Source organism: Oncorhynchus mykiss, chromosome 6 (genome assembly GCF_013265735.2).
Source record: "Oncorhynchus mykiss isolate Arlee chromosome 6, USDA_OmykA_1.1, whole genome shotgun sequence".
Lineage (NCBI taxonomy): Eukaryota > Metazoa > Chordata > Actinopteri > Salmoniformes > Salmonidae > Oncorhynchus > Oncorhynchus mykiss.
Window position 1 is genome coordinate 44,784,815 of NC_048570.1, and position 19,760 is coordinate 44,804,574.

Genomic DNA, 19,760 nt, shown 5'->3' on the forward strand with positions numbered 1-19,760 from the left:
ACACCCGAGTCAATACATGTTAGAATCACCTTTGGCAGTGATTACAGCTGTGAGTCTTTCTGGGTAGGTCTCTAAGAGCTTTGCACACCTGGATTGTACAATGTTTGCACATTATTCTTTTAAGAATTACTCAAGCTCTGTCAAGTTGGTTGTTGATCATTGTTAGAAAGACATTTTCAAGACTTGCCATAGACTTTCATGACGATTTAAGTCAAAGTGTAACTAGGCCACTCGGGAACATTCAACGTCCTCTTGTTAAGCAACTCCAGTTTAGATTTGGCCTTGTGTTTTACGTTATTGTCCTGCTTTTGGAATATTTTTATTCTGTACAGGCTTCCTACTTTTCACTCTGTCATTTAGGTTAGTATTGTGGAGTAACTACAATGTTGTGGATCCATCCTCAATTAACTGTTTGCCTCATGGTAAAATCCCTGAACAGTTTCCTTCCTCTCAAGCAACTGAGTTATGAAGAACCCCTGTATCTTTGTAGTGACTGGGTGTATTGGACACACCATCCAAAGTATAATTAATAACTTCATCATGCTAAAAGGGATATTCAACGTCTGCTATTTTTGTATTTTTTTTACACATCTACCAATAAGTGCCCTTCTTTGCGAGGGATTGATCTTTGTGGTTGAATCTGTGTTTGAAATTCACTGCTCGACTGAGGGACCTTACAGATAATTGTATGTCTGGGGTAGTCATTCAAAAATCATGTTAAACACTATTATTGCACACAGAGTCCAATACGTATGTGACTTGTTAAGCATATTTTTTACTTGTGAACTTATTTAAGCTTGCCAAAACAAAGAGGTTGAACACTTTTTGACTCAAGACATTTCAGCTTTTCATGTTTTATTAACTTGTAAGCATTTCTAAAAACATAATTCTACTTTGACACAATGGGGTGATGTGTGTAGGCCAGTGACAAAATCTAAACGTAATCAATTTTAAATTCAGGCTGTAACACAACAAAATGTGGAAAAAGTCAAGGGATTGCGAGTACTTCCTGAAGGCACTGTAGGTACCAATGCACTGACTAAGTTGCTCTGGGTAAAGTGCCTGCTAAATGACTGAAATGTAAATAAACCAGTAAAGACTGAGAACAGCCTGTTACAGTAAAAACAGATGCACACTAACCCAGTTCAATACAGGTGATTCCCAGGGACCAGATGTCCACCTTCCCCTCATACTGGCCCTCGTCCATTGCTAGGATCACTTCCGGGGCCATCCTGGGACACACACACACACACACGTGTCAGTAATTAACCACCAGTGTTAAATTTGTGGAAATGCATAATCTGTTAAGCCTGGATATCTTAAAGTCCCTTTGGTATGCAGTGATAGCCTAGCTAGAAGCTCAGGTCTGAGTAATGTGCTGCTGGAAGACTAGAGGTTGTACGTTATGTGTCGAATTAACAGCCTGGCTGGATACAAGTAGCACACTGTGAGCTTAGAGTATCATGAATAGAGAGTATCAGGAGAATTGAAACAGTGTTCTGAGAGTTCTCCCTATGTTTTGTTTGTTTGCTTGTTTGTCTCCAGCGTTACTATGAGGGTTTCTATGTGAATGACCATTGTTTTTTTTTAACATAATAAATAGTTGTAAATTATGATGCATAGCCATCTGGTCCCAGTGCGTCCCACATTTGTGTTCCAGCTGAACATGTGATTCAATTAATCAACTAATCATCAAGGCCTCGAGTAGTTGAATCAAATGGGATATTGGTGGGCTGGAACAAAAATGTGCATTCTGGGGAGGCCCCAGGACTGGTGTGGAAATGCCCTATTGTAGTGCGTTAGGTACTGACAAGTATGTTACAGAATTCCCACAAAGGAGATGTTTTGGACTAGGTCTCAATGAGATGAACCTAGGCAAATAACAGCTACAAGAACATACAAGAGTATACAAATACAATACAAGATATAGCTTTACACTGCATCAGTGTTAAGATATTGACCACTAACATTGGCACAATGTACATGGTGTACAAAACATTAAGAACACCTACTCTTTCCATGATATAGACTGACCAGGTGAATCCAGGTGAAAACTATGATCCCTTGTTGATGGCACTTGTTAAATCCACTTCAGTAGATGAAGGGGAGGAAACAGGTTAAAGAAGGATTTTTAAGCTTTGAGAAAACCGTGACATGGATTGTGTATGTATGCCATTCAGAGGGTGAATGGGCAAGATAAAATATTGAAGTGCCTTTGAACGGGGTATGGTAGTAGGTGCCAGGCACACCGGTTTGTGTCATGAACTGCAACGCTGCTGGGTTTTTCACAATCAACAATTTCCCGTGTGTATCAAGAGTGGTCCACTACCCAAAGGACATCCAGCCAACTTGACAACTGTGGGGAGCATTGGAGTCTACATGGGGGGGTGCAACTCAATATTAGGAAAGTGTTCTTAATGTTTTGTACACTCAGTGTATTCCTACATGATTACTACCTCATCCCTAAGACTTTAAGATATTGGCCAATAAGGTGTCCCTACGAAAGAGTCAGGAGAGGCAATAGAGGCAAAGATATGTTATATACTACTAGGCTAGCTATATATTATGTTAGTGTGGTGACACTGAGCAGTAAGGTGTTTGTGTCTGTGTTGAGGTACAGACCAGCAAAGTGTAGTGTTGAGGTATTGTTAAAGGTAGACTCAGTGAAATGATGTTGCCACGAGCAGCACCGGACATATTACGATGAGCAAGATGCAAGACTTCGCTCCCACAGTCACACACAGGATCTGCGCATGTACACGGGCTCGCTTCACACTTTTACAACATGGTAGCCACAGGACCAAAACAGCAGAGAAGTTGAGCCTCGCGCTTCAGCGCTCTTAGTTGTTGCGGAAATTGACCCACTATGCTGTTTACTTTATGCATCTACGTCATTCCGCTGACTCTACCTTCAAAATGGTAGGTACTGACCAGTAAGGTGTTCCTACGAAGGAGTTGGCAGGAGAGGCGATTGAGGCAGAGCCGAAGTCTGCCAGTTTGACCAGGCCTGGCTCAGTTAGCAGGATGTTTCCAGCTTTCACATCTCTGGAGAGAGAGAAAAAATAAGCGATGACACGTCAAACAGGGTTAGAATAGGGTGGTGGGATATGGTTCAGAGTGATATGGGCTACTTTAGGTGTATTAGCTACCTCTTGGGAGTGATACGTTTGAAGTGCACTGGCGTCTGTCTTTTTCATGCATGTGCCTGTATATCCACCAGCCTCTAATGTGGCGTGCATATGACAATGTGACTTTATAGTGATGCGTTTAAAAGCAGGAAGAAAGGGAAATATTGTCTCACTGTCGGGTTGAAATGCAAATAACTCAAGCTTAATAAAGGCCTTTCCTTGAGCTCAGCTGAACAGTGAGAGGAGCACACATTTATTTAGGCCTGTCCTTGAGCTCAGCTGAACAGTGAGAGGAGCACACATTTATTTAGGCCTGTACTTGAGCTCAGCTGAAGAGTGAGAGGAGCACACATTTATTTAGGCCTTTCCTTGAGCTCAGCTGAACAGTGAGAGGAGCACACATTTATTTAGGCCTTTCCTTGAGCTCAGCTGAACAGTGAGAGGAGCACACATTTATTTAGGCCTTTCCTTGAGCTCAGCTGAAGAGTGAGAGGAGCACACATTTATTTAGGCCTGTCCTTGAGCTCAGCTGAACAGTGAGAGGAGCACACATTTATTTAGGCCTGTACTGGAGCTCAGCTGAAGAGTGAGAGGAGCACACATTTATTTAGGCCTTTCGTTGAGCTCAGCTGAACAGTGAGAGGAGCACACATTTATTTAGGCCTTTCCTTGAGTTCAGCTGAACAGTGAGAGGAGCACACATTTATTTAGGCCTTTCCTTGAGCTCAGCTGAACAGTGAGAGGAGCACACATTTATTTAGGCCTTTCCTTGAGCTCAGCTGAACAGTGAGAGGAGCACACATTTATTTAGGCCTTTCCTTGAGCTCAGCTGAACAGTGAGAGGAGCACACATTTATTTAGGCCTTTCCTTGAGCTCAGCTGAACAGTGAGAGGAGCACACATTTATTTAGGCCTGTACTTGAGCTCAGCTGAAGTGAGAGGAGCACACATTTATTTAGGCCTTTCCTTGAGCTCAGCTGAACAGTGAGAGGAGCACACATTTATTTAGGCCTGTACTTGGGGAGGCATACAATCTCACAATTAATTTATGTGGTGAATAAATATACCTTTTTCTTTCCTTTCGGTTTCAGAACTTTTAACATGATAAAACAGTAATATTTGTCTTTATGGGCAATGGTGGAAAAATGATAAAGGTTTCACATAACATTCTCCGTAAGTGATGTTCAAGAAAAGGGCCTGTTGGAATGCACATTGAAATACAGATTAGGGTTGGCAGATGACAACTCTAAGAATGTTCTCTCTGATGAGTTCATTATTACTTAACAATGAGACCAGAGGCACCACATATCTCGTCTCAGCAAGAGCTCAAACGTGTTTACATTTTTATTTTTTTTATTTTTTGTTCCCACCTTTATTTAACCAGGTAGGCCAGTTGAGAACAAGTTCTCATTTACAACTGCGACCTGGCCAAGATAAAGCAAAGCAGTGAGACAAAAACAACAGAGTTACACATGGGATAAACAAACGTACGGTCAAAACGGTAAGCTGCTCTGACAGCTGATGCTTAAAGTTAGAGAGGGAGATATAAGACTCCAGGTTCAGTGATTTTTGCAATTCAATTCCAGTCATTGGCAGCAGAGAACTGGAAGGAAAGGTGGCCAAAGGAGGTGAAGGATTTGGGGATGACCAGTGAAATAAACCTGCTGGAGCGTGTGCAGTGGGTGGGTGTTGCTATGGAGACAAGTGAGCTGAGATAAGGTGGGGATTTACCTAGCAAAGACTTATAGATGACCAGTGGGTTTGGCGATGAATATGTAGCAAGGGCCAGCCAACGAGAGCATACAAGTCGCAGTGGTGGGTAGTATATGGGGCTTCGGTGACAAAACGGATGGCACTGTGATAGACTACATCCAATTTGCTGAGTAGAGTGTTGGAGGCTATTTTGTAAATGACATCGCCGAAGTCAAGGATCAGTAGGATAGTCAGTTTTACGAGGGTATGTTTGGCAGCATGAGTGAAGGAGGCTTTGTTGCGAAATAGGAAGCCGATTCTAGATTTAATTTGGGATTGGAGATGCTTAATGTGAGTCTGGAAGGAGAGTTTACAGTCTAGCCAGACACCTAGGTATTTGTAGTTGTCCACATTTTCTAAGTCAGAACCATCCAGAGTAGGGATGCTAGGCGGGCAGGAGGGTGCGGGCAGCAATCGTTGAAGAGCATGCATTTACTTTTACTAGCATTTAAAAGCAGTTGGAGGCCACAGAAGGAGTGTTGTATGGCGTTGAAGCTCGTTTAAAAGTTTGTTAACACAGTGTCCAAGGAAGGGTCAGATGTATACAGAATGGTGTCGTCTGCGTAGGAGGTGGATCAGAGAATCACCAGCAGCAAGAGTGATATCATTGATATACAGAGAGAAGAATAGGCCCGAGAATTGAACCCTGTGGCACCCCCATAGACTGCCAGAGGTCTGGACAACACTGAGCTCTATCTGAGAAGTAGTTGGTGAACCAGGCGAGTCAGTCATTTGAAAAACCAAGGCTATTGAGTCTGCCGATAAGAAAGCGGTGATTGAGTCGAAAGCCTTGGCCAGGTCGATGAAAACTGCTGCACAGTACTGTTTTTTATTTTTGACGGTTATGATATCATTTAGGACCTTGAGCGTGGCTGAGGTGCACCCATGACCAGCTTGAAAACGAGATTGCATAGTGGAGAAGGTACGGTGGGATTCGAAATGGTCGGTGAACTGTTTGTTAACTTGGCTTTCGAAGACTTTAGAAAGGCAGAGCAGGATGGATATATGTCTGTAACAGTTTGGGTCTAGAGTGTCCGCAGCAGCTCTCTAATCTTTAGGGATCGCAGGCGATACGAAAGAGAGGTTGAACAGGCTAGTAACAGGGGTTGCAACAATTTTGGCTGATAGTTTTAGAAAGAGAGGGTCCATACTGTCTAGCCCAGTTGATTTGTAGTGATCCAGATTTTTCAGCTCTTTCAGAACATAAGCTGTCTGGATTTGGGTGAAGGAGAAGTGGGGGGTGGGGCTAATTTAAGATGTTGATGACAAACATTTTAACGAGGGGGCATATGGAAGACAGGTAGACCGGAAGCTCACCTGTGAATCATATTATGGGAATGGAGGTAAGCCAGTCCTAGCAAGGCACCATGGGTTATGGCAGCAATTTCAACCTCTTGGAGCGGTTTCTTATGAACTGGAATGGAGGGTACAAAGAAGAGAAAAATACATCAAGGGGGAAAACCGTCAGTGCTATCTAGAGACAAAAGCAATCTGCCCTTCCTGATATGACACACAACAACAAACCCCAGAAGCATCTGTTAAATGTGTAAAGTCTAACAGGGTTGGGATAAAAGGGTTATAAAACACATTCCCGGTGGGTGGATTGCTGCTCTGAAAGCCTGGCCCCAGATCTGTTTGTGCGGTCTTACCAACTTGATGACAATATGAGTTGGCAAGACAGCACGAACAAATCTGGGACCAGGCTAGCAGAGCGACGCCTTGCCTTAGAGTCAAAGGAAGCAGAACTACAGTGGAGGAATTTCAGAAGTGCTTCACACACACAAAAATAGGTCAAAACCAGCCAACTGTCATGGCTGTTTAAAACAGTTTCCATGACAGCCAGGACGGGACACAAACAGAAGTGCTAAATATATCACGTAGGCCAAGGTGCGGAATGTTTGGAGACCCTGAACAGGAACATTCACAGTGGAATATTACACACCCTGTTTAGAGATAAAAGGTTCCTTGCTTACCATGAATGTTGCATTACTAATGGGTTTATAAAGCACATGCTCAAAAATAACCCCGATATTCTCATTGCGATTTTGTAACTTCTCTTTGAATGAACTGTGTGTGTTTAGGTGAATAAGTATGTGTGTGTGTTTGTGTGTGTGCGCGCTGGATGTGTGTTTACTACTCACCCTCTAGTAAATCTGATGCGGAGCCTAGGCAGTACTCCATCACCAGCTGGAAGAGACAGAAAGGTCATAGGTCAGAGACAAGTGGACACCCAAAAACACACACAAGATTAAGAGTTGCCTCCTTAAACAAATGACCAACAACCCCAAATATCTATTATATAATGACTCAGACAAAAACAAGGAAGGCCTCATTTATTACCATCATAGCAGAGGTGGTGGAAACCAAAAATAAGAGAAAGTGCTGTCAAGTGCAAAAAGATTTTCCTAACGACTTTTACACTGGAAGTGGTTGGTGCATATTTTAAAAGGTCATGACATAAACCATGTTGTAAAAGGGAGGTTTTAGAGAAGGAGACAAATGATGAAAGAGAATCAGAGAAACTAGGCAAAAGAGGGATGAGAGAGAGACAAAAATGGGAAAGGTAGAAAATGGTGAGACCGAGAGAGAAAGAGAATGAGCGAGATTATGAGAAAGAGTCAGAGTGAGAGATGAAAAGAAAGAAAGAGAGTTGAAAGAAAGATAGAAGCAGCCTGATGAAGAGGGGGGGGGAAGTGGTTTCCCTGGCAGCTCTGCCACACTCCACTGACCCAGGCAGTGTTATCCTTCAAGTAGCAGCCTTTGTACTCAATGGTGTTTGGATGGCGCAGCTGTTCCAAAAACTTGACCTCCTTAATGATGTCCTGCCATTTCTGAGGAGAGAAGGAGGGAGAGAATGAGAGAGAGAGAGAGAGTGTAAGAGTCAACAACATCAACACATCTGCAAAGAGCCCTATTCACAGCATGTTGGCCCTGACATATTGGCCAGGGCAGTGGGTTTATGGATAGGTCAGTTCCATTTACACAAGAGAGGAGGACCCCAACCCAAGGCCTTGTGGATCGCAGGGAATGTTGAACCTCTGTTTAAAGCCCTTAGGTGTGACCATAAAGTGGCCAGAGTGGGAACAGTGTGTAATTTCAAAGTGTTTGTGTTAGTTGTTCTCGTCTCATTTGACCTCTGCTACAAGGCCTAAGCTGTGACCATTCCAGTGGCCAGGTTGTGATTTCAAAAATACAGAGTTGTGACCATCATAGCAGCCAGAGGAAGGGACTGCCCATGGGATGTTGAACCTCCGTTTCAAGTCCTGAGTTGTGACCGTCCCATTGGCCATAGAGGGAAGAGTTTGAGAGGGAGTTCAAAACATTTGTATTAGTTGTCCTCTCATCTTGTTTAACCTCTGTTTCAAGGCCTGAGGTGTGACTGATAAAGCAGACAGAGTGCTAAATTAGTTCATCTTGTGTTTAAAGTGAGTAAAAGGCTGCAGTCCTCTCACCTCAGTGGTCTGTTTGCCATTGTAGGACATCTTCTTGATGGCCACCACCTCGTTGGAGTAGGAGTTTCTGGCCTGAGGGAGAGTAGAGGGCAGTGAGAGTAGGCAAGAGAGAGGAGAGGAGGGGAGTGAGTGAGAGGGAAAAGAAATGTAAAGCGAGAGAGAAAGGTGAATGTGAGAACAGGCATTTCTCGTAGAAACGCACAGCTGTAGTCTGGATACAGGATATAGGCCTATATTTAACAGCTGGCTAGAATCCAGTTGGTAGCCAAAAACTGGTAAAAGTGGGTCATATGACTGAGATGTAGCCACTCTCTGTATATGGCTCTGAGTCAAATGAGGGTAAATGGGAAACAAGAATCAACTGTCTCCTCAAAAGATGGCAATACTAAACATATGTAGGAAACTCCCTGTAGTTACAAATGTGAGCATAGACGAAAACAAGCATAGAGGAAACAAGCAACTCAACAGAGAAGCTAGCTGGCTAGGTACTTAACCACACAGTAATTAGAACATTGCGCGTGTTAAAATCCCTAAGGCTTTTAGAACACATGGATGGCTTCCTCATACAAACGTTGATGGTGCCTCATTCCATTTCAGTAATTTCCCACCATACACATGCCTTTGGTCAGAAGGAATGTGAATGCATAGTAGAGCTATGAGCTAGCCACAGCAGCTAGCGAACACTTGCAGATAGCTATCCTAGTAGCTCACAGCGGGTAAAGAAGTGTATCAATTACCAAAAAGGCACCAGGATTTCATACTAGCCAGCCAAATCAGCCAGACAAGACTGATGGCCTCATGTGGCATGCTGACATACAGTACCATAGCCATATAAATATAATTACTAGAATGGGCAAATCCCTTCAGACTATGGCAATTTGACTGGAACATTTTAAAGGCTACTCTGGGATTGGTATATCCATTTTGGAATGTTAAATTATTGATACACAGCCATTAACCTCAAATCCAGATTGCCACTTTAAATCCATTTCCCATTCTAATAAGTATATTTCTATGAATGTAGCCTTGTCCGGTAGATGACTGGACTTAGAGGAGCACTAATGTCAGTCAACCAGGCCAGGTAAAATCTCCTGCCTGCCCTACTATCTATCCATCCAGCCATCCATCACCAGCTGGCCTCGCCACTTAACGCGCAGAACAGCTGTCTTAGGAGGAAAGGCTTCCGTTTATCCTTCTCCCCCCAGCCTTGCATATGGACAGGCTGGGGGATGGAGGAGGGGGGGGGGGGGGGGGGGGGGGGGGGGGGAGGGATGTTGGAGGTGGAAAGAAAGAGGGGGGGGGGGAAAGGATGGCTGGAGGGAGGGTTGAAAGAAAGAGGATGGAGGGAGGGGAGGAGGAAAAGGAGGAGAGGGCTAGAGGGAGGGATGAGAGGGGTGAAGGGAGGGGAGGAGGAGGATGGAGGGATTGGTGCTAGCAGATTCATCCTCCCCTCTCTCCCGCTCTGCGTTGATTTAGATTTAAAGGCCTTCTGTCATTAGTGACGACCAGATTAAGAAATGCGGCAGAGACAGAATTTAACAGAAATGACAGCAGAGTTATTATTAGACAACCTTGAGAGAGCGAGTGATCTTGTCCCTGGACTCTGACATCTATAGCCACAGACAGCTAGACTGGGTGTCTAACATGATCCTGACAGTGAATAGTAGGGATTGCACTCACCCAATGCATATAACACACACACTGACCAGGGCCAGTCTTGGACTAAATATCACTTTCAATTGACAATCGCCATGAAAGCATTTCCATTGGTTGAGAAATTGAAATGAAATAGGCCCTGTTCAATAGTTGGCCAATAACTTCAAATACTATCTAAGTACTAAATGTATTGTGAAAATGATTTCAGTAATGCCTAGTTAAAATGACTTGCCTAGCTAAATGAAAATTACATTTTAAAAATAAAATGTTTTAATTAAAATTTCCGAAATGTACATTTCTGAGTTAGACATAACTCAATTTAGTATCCAGCCCTGAGGTACTACTCACAAAGTAGACGGCCCCAAAGCTGCCATGGCCGATCTCGTGCAGGTCACAGAAGACTTCCTCGGGGTCATCTTTGAAGAAGAGGTCGGCCAGCTCGGGGTCCTTCAGCGCTCCCTTCCGCGTGGACGAGGGCATGGTGGGCGGGGCTAGACGGTACCGCGGTTCCCGCGATGTTCCACCTCACTGCAGCTGCTGCTCCTCATCCACGCGCCGGGCATTTACCATACCCACCTGGATGAGAGAAAACATACAGAGAGAGCGAGAGAGAGAGTTACTAGAATCTGCAATGTTTGTGACTGTAATGTTTACTGTAAAAATGTTATTATTTATTTCACTTTTGTTTATTATCTATTTCACTTGCTTTGGCAATGTACACGTTTCCCATGCCAAAACGTAGAGAGAGAGAGAGAGGTGGTAATAAGTTAGGACGTAACCGTGCAGACAGACAGCATTTATGATCACTACCTGGATGGAAGACACACAATTTTAAATACTTTATGAATCCACAAATCATAATTCATACAATAACCATTCAAACATTTCAGGACAGGGATATCTGGACACCTAAGGAAACAGATAGCACCGTCTCCACACAACAATGCTGCCCATAAGTGCTGACACCGAGTAGTAACTTGGTAGCTGCTTCGTCTTATGCAGGCCTGCTATCTGAAGGCCATGTACTATCAGCCTGTGAACATGGCCAGGACAGCGAGCTTGCACTGATAGCCGAGGCGTGACATGAGGGGCTGGTATTTAAGCAGCTTGTCAGGAAAGGCACGATCCATGTAGCAGACACACACACACACACACACACAGAGACACGTGTATGATGGAGTTACTGGAGGCCTACACACAACATAGAGATTACATTTACAATCAGGACCTAAAGACCAACACAAACATGCACATACACACAGACTGATCAAGAGACTCGGTACAACCTTGTCTGCTCCAATATCCTACTCATCCCCATATAACCTGATTCTTTCTAGGAATTACAAGCTGAATGTGTGTGTATGTCACATGAACAGTTGGCAGGGTAGAGGGGGCAGAAGAAGATGGTACGGCATGGACTGCTCACTGTCTGCTCCTGTTGCTCATCCAAGCAGAAGATCAGACACACAGTTGGAGGAAAATATACACATGCACACACACTCACAGACCCACACAAACTGGACGGCTCGATCACCGTGAGTCATTGGTGCATCACTTCCACACATGCGCACACACACTGACACACTCGGATGTACAGGCTAGCAGCAGCAGGTATGGCTGTTGTGAGTCACCAGACTGCAGCTGGGCCATCAAACATGTGACATATAGCCTGAGCTTTGTTCCAGTTAGTGACACACCAATGACTGTATATATAAATGAACAATGCCATCGATCATGTGACACCATTCCTCCCATGTGAAGACTCAATAGCGCATTGAAGCCAAATTAAGTCAGTTAAGATGGCATCTCATGGAGACTTAACATGCGCAGTTTGAGCTACTCCAGGAAGTGACGTTGCAGGCTAGCTCACTGCTGCCCCCTCTCATTGAGTAACTAAAGTTGAAGGCCGACTGGGGTACTGCAGGCTGGTATTTGCAACTAAATTATCCTTATAACTTCTGTGTTCAATTTTAAAATAATCGGTTCAAGGACATACACCGGGAGTATTTAAAGCAATTATTGGTACCATGATTGTATTCAATTAATTGTTTTAATTTACACGAAGATGTACTTTTTTCCATTCACTATAATTGGGGATCCTGTTTTCTGCTAACAATGCCTGCAGTACTGCGGTCAGCCTTCAACATCCATGACTTCCATGGGAGAACCCCTAATCTCATTGGAGGGAGGGACGGACGGACACACAGACAGAGAGAGCAGAGGGCCACATGATTACGCACATACCTTTTTTTTTTTACACAGGCAGAAAAACACGGTGTACACAGGCAGAGACAGGAACACACACAGACACTCAACATCGTCATCATAATTCTCACGAGTTTCTTCTTATTAAAGAGTTATGTCTTCTTTCCAGATACAAAAATATATCAAAAACCTTGTTACCACTGTAGGGGGTTTACGTTAGTTTCAAGTTATATTGTTTTGTCCTTGTCGCCTCCTTTATTATTATTTGAATTGAATTTTTAAATGGGTATTAAATGGATAATTGCAAACACCTGGTGTCCCAGGTCAAAATCAGTCCCTGATTAGAGAGGAACAATGAAAAAATGCAGTGAAACTGTCTTCGAGGTCCAGAGTTGAGTTTGAGGGCGTTACGGTGTGAAAAACAAGATGGGATATGTAGGAAGTATCCATAATAAAATCAAATTGTAGGAAGTATGCATAATAAAATCAAATTGTATTTGTCACATCCGTGGAATACTTACAGTGAAACGCTTACTTTACAAGCTCTTAACCAGCAATGCAGATAAGAGTAAAAAAATGAAATAATAAATAATTAAGGAGCAACAATAAAACAACAGTAGTGAGGCTATATTCAGGGGGTTCCGGAACAGAGTCAATGTGCGGGGGCACCGGTTAGTCGAGGTAATTAAGGTAATATGTACATGTTGGTAGAGCTAAGGGGGAATAGGCTTTGTTGTGCCATCTTCTCGATGCATGACAGCCTGCGTACAAGGGCTCTAATGTGTACATTACAATACTGTGCATTGTGTTAGATTCTTGCTATACACTCAAAACATGATGGGTTCAAAAAGATCCTCTCAGTTTTTTGAAGAACCTTAAGGATCTTGGCACTGAAAATTGCCCCCAAAAAGGTTATTCCAAGAACCCTATAGGAGGTGGGGTTCATCAAGGAACCTCCTTAGTAGGTGGGGGTTCTTGCAGGAACCTAACTGCCCAACTGAAATATTTGGATTTGAAGTTGAAAGAACAACAGGCGCAGGCACTTAACTGAACATTTGTAAGATCTCCTCAATTTAAGGTTAAGGTTTGTCCCATGTATGTCTAAATTGATATTGTTTTATGATGATACCATCTATCTTTTTATATTTGTGCCAATCTTTCTAAAAAAATAGAAAAAGGACACAATTCAATGGATATCAACCAACAAAGAGGTAAGAATATGTAGGCTATAAGAATGTGTTGAAGGCTAGCTGTATTGGGTGAGGATGACTGAACTGCTCACTTTTGTGTCTGTAGGTATACAGACGAGGAGGCATACAAAAGGTGTGTCTATTGGTATGTTATGCAGATCACATTTACCTTATCCCATAGGCCTCTACATTATGGACAAGGTGAAAAACATTATCAAAACATAATTTTTTTTTCATTCACAAGGTATGAATGCTGTCGTGTGCATATTTTGTTAATGATCTGTATAATTACTATTTTTGGGATTCACAGACTTCACCCTCCCTACACCTCTGATGAATATAACAGGAAGCCTGTTCGATTCACCATGCACTGCAAAAATCATTCTGGCTATGGATGAGGAGAACATCAATAGCAACACACCAGTAGATATACCCATTGGACTTGGGGCCCTGCTGGGAGTTTACCTCATACTTGGATTTTTTTTATTCTGCTTTGCCACTAAAATCATTAAACACTGACAACTAAAATATTGTGTTATTGATATTAGTGTTATGCATATTACTATGAATAATAATAACAATAATAATTAGGTGAAGGGGCTAGTTCAAAAATGAACTGCAAAAGATTATTCAAAAGGTTCTTTGAGGACCCATTAAAAGGGTTCTTCGAAGAACTTATAGGGGTTCCCCCACAGTTTCAATTTGAAGAACCCCTAAAGGATACACAAGGAACCTTTGCTTTTTTAGAATGAAGCGTTACTCTGTTAAACTAAAGTTCAGTTCACACATACAACTTACATAATCACTGCTTTGCAAAACCTATGAAAAATATGGGTTAAACGTTTTTAAAAACATTGATTCATTCCACCACTGATATCAGAGTTAGGAATTGGCAAACTACTGGCAACTTCTCAGTTCATGGTCAGATTGTTCTGAATGAAATAGGCGCCATGTTTCTTACTGGCCTCCGCTGTTATAGACCTTACATAGAACGATAAATACACCCTTTAGCTATAGAAAAACATAATGTATTCAAACATCCTGCAATCGTTCACTGGCCCTTCCGACATGCCAACAGGGAAAACACATTGTGTGTGTGTGTGTGAGAGAGAGTGATTGCGGAGACCGTGTTTTTGTTTCCATGATTATAGGCTTGACAGTGAATCCAAATAAATTATTCCAAATGTGTGTGTGTGTGTGTGTGTGTGTCTCTTCATTGCATCATCCTGGTCGGTCGCCCCTCTCCTCCTGTTGAGCTCAAACCTCTCCAGCTTCAAATAAAACCTGACGTAAGCCCCCCGCTCAATCTGGATAGACAGCTTCCGCCAGATAAAAGAACACAGAGACAGAGACAGAGAGAGAGAGAGAGAGAGGTGAGATAAAGAGAGAAAATAAAGGAGAGAGAAGAGCGCACGAGAGAGAGAGAGCATCAGTGATTTTACCCACGTGGTAGGGGTTTCAAAAGGTTTCAAAGCCACTGAGTGCACAAAACATTCTGAACACCTTCCTAATATTGAGATGCACCCCCTTTTGCACTCAGAACAGCCTCAGTCGGGGCATAGACTCTACAAAGTGTCGAAAGTGTTCAACAGGGATGCTGGCCTATGTTGACTCCAATTCTTCCCACAGTGTGTCATGTTGGCTTAATGTCCTTTGGGTGGTGGAGCATTCTTGATACACAAGAGAAACTGTGGAGGGTGAGGATCCCAGCAGCGTTGCAGTTCTTGACACACTCAAACCAGTGCGCCTGGCACCCACTACCATACCCCGTTCCAATGTACTTCAATCTTTTGTCTTGCCCATTCACACAATCCATGTCTCAATTGTCTCAAGACTTCCTTCTTTAACTGGTCTTTTAGACAGATTTAACAAGTGATCATACCTTTCACCTGGAATCACCCAGTCAGTACTAATGTTTTGTCCACTCAGTGTAAATTAGTGTGATAGAAGGAGAGAGGGTCCGAGATAGAAAAGGAGAAAATTAATAAGCCACATGCTCTCTCAAGGGACACTTCACTTCCCTCTCTCTTCCCTTCTTTTTTGCTCTCCTCCTGCTCCTCTCCTTCTCAGTAGAAATGTGTGATATGACGCAACGAGGCAACAACAGGTTGTAACAGTGCTGTTGGGTTGGTTCAACAATTGCTTCCCTGTCCTCCCTCTACCCACTTACACCGTTTGGTGTGTGTGTGTGTGTGTGTGTTCGGGAATAATTTGAGGATCTATGAATGCCGTTGTGCTAAGGGAGGTTTAGGGAAGCGGTTTAGATTAGTGTGTGTGTGTGTGTGTGTGTGTAAATATGCTCACGTGTGTATGGGGGAGTGCACAAGCATGCATTTGGGTCCGCGTGAATGAATGGGTGGGTGCATATAGAACAGAGCCTTCAGAAAGTATTCACACCCCCTTACTTGTTCCACATTTGTTGCGTTAGTCTGAATTTAAAATGGATTACATTTAGATTTTGTGTCATTGATCTACACACAATACCGCGTAATGTCAGTAGAAATCTGTTTGTAGAACATTTTCGAAATTCATTACAAAAATTAAGCTGAAATGTCTAGAGTGAATAAGTATTCAACCCCTTTGTTATGGCGTACCTAAATAAGTTCAGGAGTAAAAATGTGCTTAACAAATCACATAATAAGCTGCATGGAATCACTGTGTGTGCAATTATAGGGGTTAACATGATTTTTGAATGACTACCCCGTCTCTGTACCCCACACAAACAGATAATTACAAGGTCCCTCAATTGAGTAGTGATTTTCAAGCACAGACATTTTTCAATGCCTCGCAAAGAAGGGCACCGATTGGTAGATGTGTAAACATTTTTTTAAAAGCAGACGCCGACTATCCCTTTGAGCATGGTGAAGCTATTAATTAGGCTTTGGATGGTATATCAATACACCCAGTCACTACAAAGATGCAGGCGTCCTTCCCAAATCAGATGCTTGAGAGGGATTTCACCATGAGGCCAATGGTGATTTGAAAACAGTTACTGAGTTTAATGGTCGTGATATGCGAAAACTGAGGTTGGATCAACAAGGGCTGTGGCGGTCACGACATTTTGTAAGCCGGTTAATGTCATGCAAAAGACTGTCGGTAATTCACCGTTAATTAACAAACATGTTTAGCATCCATGCATGCAAGCCTTTGGAACATTACATTTAAAAAAAAAAGTCTCACAAATCAATTGAATATACACCATCAAAATAAATCAACTTTATTTTAGGCAGGTCTAAAGAAACATATGAAAAAAGTGTATTTCAGGAAGAACAGAATATGAGTTGGCCTACTGAATGTTATCTGGCTGTGCACCATGCCATAGGCTTGCTCACTTAGCAGACAAGATATGCTTAAGTCCCGTGCCATTCTTTTATATCATGTGGTTTTATATTAACACGACGTATAATTGAGGTTAGCTGAATAAAATAGAAAGGATATTTGTGCGAGTGCACATTTGAAGTGGCTATGTTGAGCGTAAAGGGGTCATTTGAAACAGCTCTTATATGCTAGATTTAGAGTTATTTGGCAACTTTAGCTGTGAATGATACAAACCTTAGAAATCAAAAGGATATATGATATGTGTTACATAATGGGGCTATAGGCTGCACCTACTGTTCCCTTTTCAAGTGATCACATTTTCCCCCATCAGACTACTCTCAATTTAATCTAGTCTTTACTCATTTGTAAAAATAGTTTTGATTTAGAATGGCTCATTACCAAATGGGCAGGAGAAAAAAATACAAGTCATCTGTTTGCACTGTAATGGCGGCCATTTTTAAATGTTTCACTCATGTCTGGAAGTCTATTCCGGTTAATTCCCTGAATGCATCAAGCACTGTTTGAGGAGCATGCAGCCTTCCATAGGCTCTCGAACCCTGTTCCTGCAGCTACCCAGTCCTTAATTTGGGAAACCAAGTTAAATCTGTTCAGGAACATCAACAGTAACATGTTTTCACAACAAAACATATTTCATTAAACTGTTGACAGCCCTCTTTCTGCCCGCTTTAGAAAGGAATGAGGGGAGAAGATGGAGACACTCGGTGGTGAGATTTCATGTAGCTAAAAGGTAATGTGTCAGCATATAAATGAAAATATTTTTAAAATGCCCTTTTACTAGGCTATTCAAAATAAAAATACAAATTCACTTTAATTGTAGGCCAACTCTGAATTTGTTTAATTTAAGCTACCAATTATGTACCAAAGACTTCAAATCATTTTTTAAATGTTTTTCTGCCATGCGTAATATGTCTTGGCTATGCATTGTGTAACAGCACAATCATTATTTTAATTCAGGTTTTATTTTGGACTTGGGCTTATATATAGGCCTATGATTATGCATAAACTATAATATGCATATAGTAGTTTTGAATTAATTATCAACCTTAAAAGGCTCTGTCCATTTCATGTGCTAGGCTTTGAAATAACATCCACAACAACCATGTTTTACACTCAGTTTCAATCTGCTGTTGAACTTCTTTCTTCAAATTGATCAATCACAGTGAGGTGAGTTTTAAAAGCACATACTGTTTTAATGATAAGTGTTTGATGTGATTTTCAATTGCATTTGCATTGATGTCAGAGTGGTTAGAGGGACAATCAAGCCCTGAGTACCAGACCTGATAATCGTTAGTGAGTTGGATACTACTAACACGTGTCCAGAGTGCATAAAAGGAGATTACCGTGACTCAACAGTCATTTAGAATTTTACTGCGGTCATGACTCATGACGCCGGTGTGGCGGTAATACGGTCACTGCAACAGCCCTAGGATCAACAACATTGTAGTTACTCAACAATACTAACCTAAATGACAGAGTGAAAAGAAGTAATCCTGTACAGAATATAAATATTCCAAAACATGCATCCTGTTTGCAACAAGGCACTTAAGTAATACTGAAAAACATGTGGCTTGTCATCGGCAAGGACTAGGGAGTTTTTTTATTTCATTTTACCTTTATTTAACTAGGCAGTTAAGTTAAGAAAAAAATCGTATTTTCAATGACAGCCTATGGGGTTAACTGCCTTGTCAGCCCGGGGATTTGAACTTGCAACCTTTCGGTTACTAGTCCAAAGCTCTAACCACTAGGCTACCCTGGCGCCCCAGGTAGCCTAGATAAAAAGAAACGGAAGACAGCTAAGCACAGGCAAAATCCTAGAGGAAAACCTGCTACAGTCTTCTTTTTAACCGACACTGGGAGACAAATTCACCTTTCAGCAGGACAATAACGTAAAACACAAGGACAAATCTACACTGGAGATGCTTACCATGACAACATTGAATATTCCTGAGTGACCTAAAGTTTTGCCTTAAATTGGCATGAAAATCTATGGCAAGACTTGAAAATGGCTTTCTTGCAATGATCAACAACCAACTTCACAGAGCTTGAAGATTAAAAAAAGAATAATTGGGAAATATTGTACAATCCAGGTGTGCAAAGCTCTTAGAGACTTACCCAGAAAGACTCCCAGCTGTAATCGCTGCCAAAGGTGTCTAACATGTATTGCCTCAGGGGTGTGAATACCCATCTAATCAATAAATATTTGTGTTTGATTTTTCATTCATTTTTAGTAAACATTGACAGAGTATTTTGTGTATATCGTTGTCCAAAAATTAAAACAAAAATCCCACTTTCTAAAAACAAAATGTAGAAAAGGTCAAGGGGAGAAATACTTTTTGAAGGCACTATATGTGTGCGTGGGTAGGCGTGTGGGTAAAGTGCGAGAGGGGGGAGGTAATGTAATTGCGATGGACTAGTTTATTAGAGTTATAATGATGATCGGGCGCACGCACGCACACACACACACCCCCTCCCATTTCGAATATTCATAAACAGACATTCCCTCACATCTCCTCTTGCCCAAATATACATGCAAGCACGCACACAGTTGTTTCTCACGCTGCGAGTTCCCTGAGGTCCCTGCACTGCCATTACTAATTCATCTCTAAACGTGTTGCTATGAAAGACCACCATCAGGCTGCTGAATATTATATTCTAGAACTCTGCTCTGACATGCACACACGCATGGATGTGCGTGCACATACACATGCACCCATGCATGGCTACTCACACACATGCAGTAACACATATGCCAGAGCTCTTACTCCGCTGATAGCTGCCTGGTACAGTGAGATTGATGTAGATGGACTGGGTGAAAACACACTGAGGAGTTCTCTCTCTCTCTGTCTCATCTCTTACACTCGGCCAAACATGAACACTCTGAGGAGGATGCAATGGCTCTTTCTCTCTTTCTCACTCAGTCCATCCCTCTCTTCTCCTCGGTTCCTCTCTCCATCTCTCCCAATGATTGTGTATTCCATTTGAACTCCTACGAGTGAGTTGAATGCGAAGGCAGCGGGTTTAGCGGCTCACGGCCCTCC

At 42.3% G+C, this 19,760-nt stretch overlaps 1 protein-coding gene across 4 annotated transcripts in view; it reads right to left on the reverse strand.

The window, feature by feature from the left end:
• The window catches only part of taok3a (TAO kinase 3a), a 92,704-nt gene that overhangs the window by 21,924 nt on the left and 51,020 nt on the right, over window positions 1–19,760 (reverse strand). For all 4 annotated transcript variants that reach the window (XM_036980179.1, XM_036980176.1, XM_036980177.1 and 1 more), the window contains 7 exons: window positions 10,337–10,564; window positions 8,333–8,404; window positions 7,610–7,711; window positions 7,022–7,067; window positions 6,198–6,294; window positions 2,932–3,045; window positions 1,141–1,232 (listed from right to left, as the gene is read on the reverse strand). In XM_036980179.1, the coding sequence (XP_036836074.1) occupies window positions 1,141–1,232; window positions 2,932–3,045; window positions 6,198–6,294; window positions 7,022–7,067; window positions 7,610–7,711; window positions 8,333–8,404; window positions 10,337–10,468 (655 nt within the window). In that variant the 5' untranslated portion in view covers window positions 10,469–10,564. The remainder of the gene's footprint in view (window positions 1–1,140; window positions 1,233–2,931; window positions 3,046–6,197; window positions 6,295–7,021; window positions 7,068–7,609; window positions 7,712–8,332; window positions 8,405–10,336; window positions 10,565–19,760) is intronic.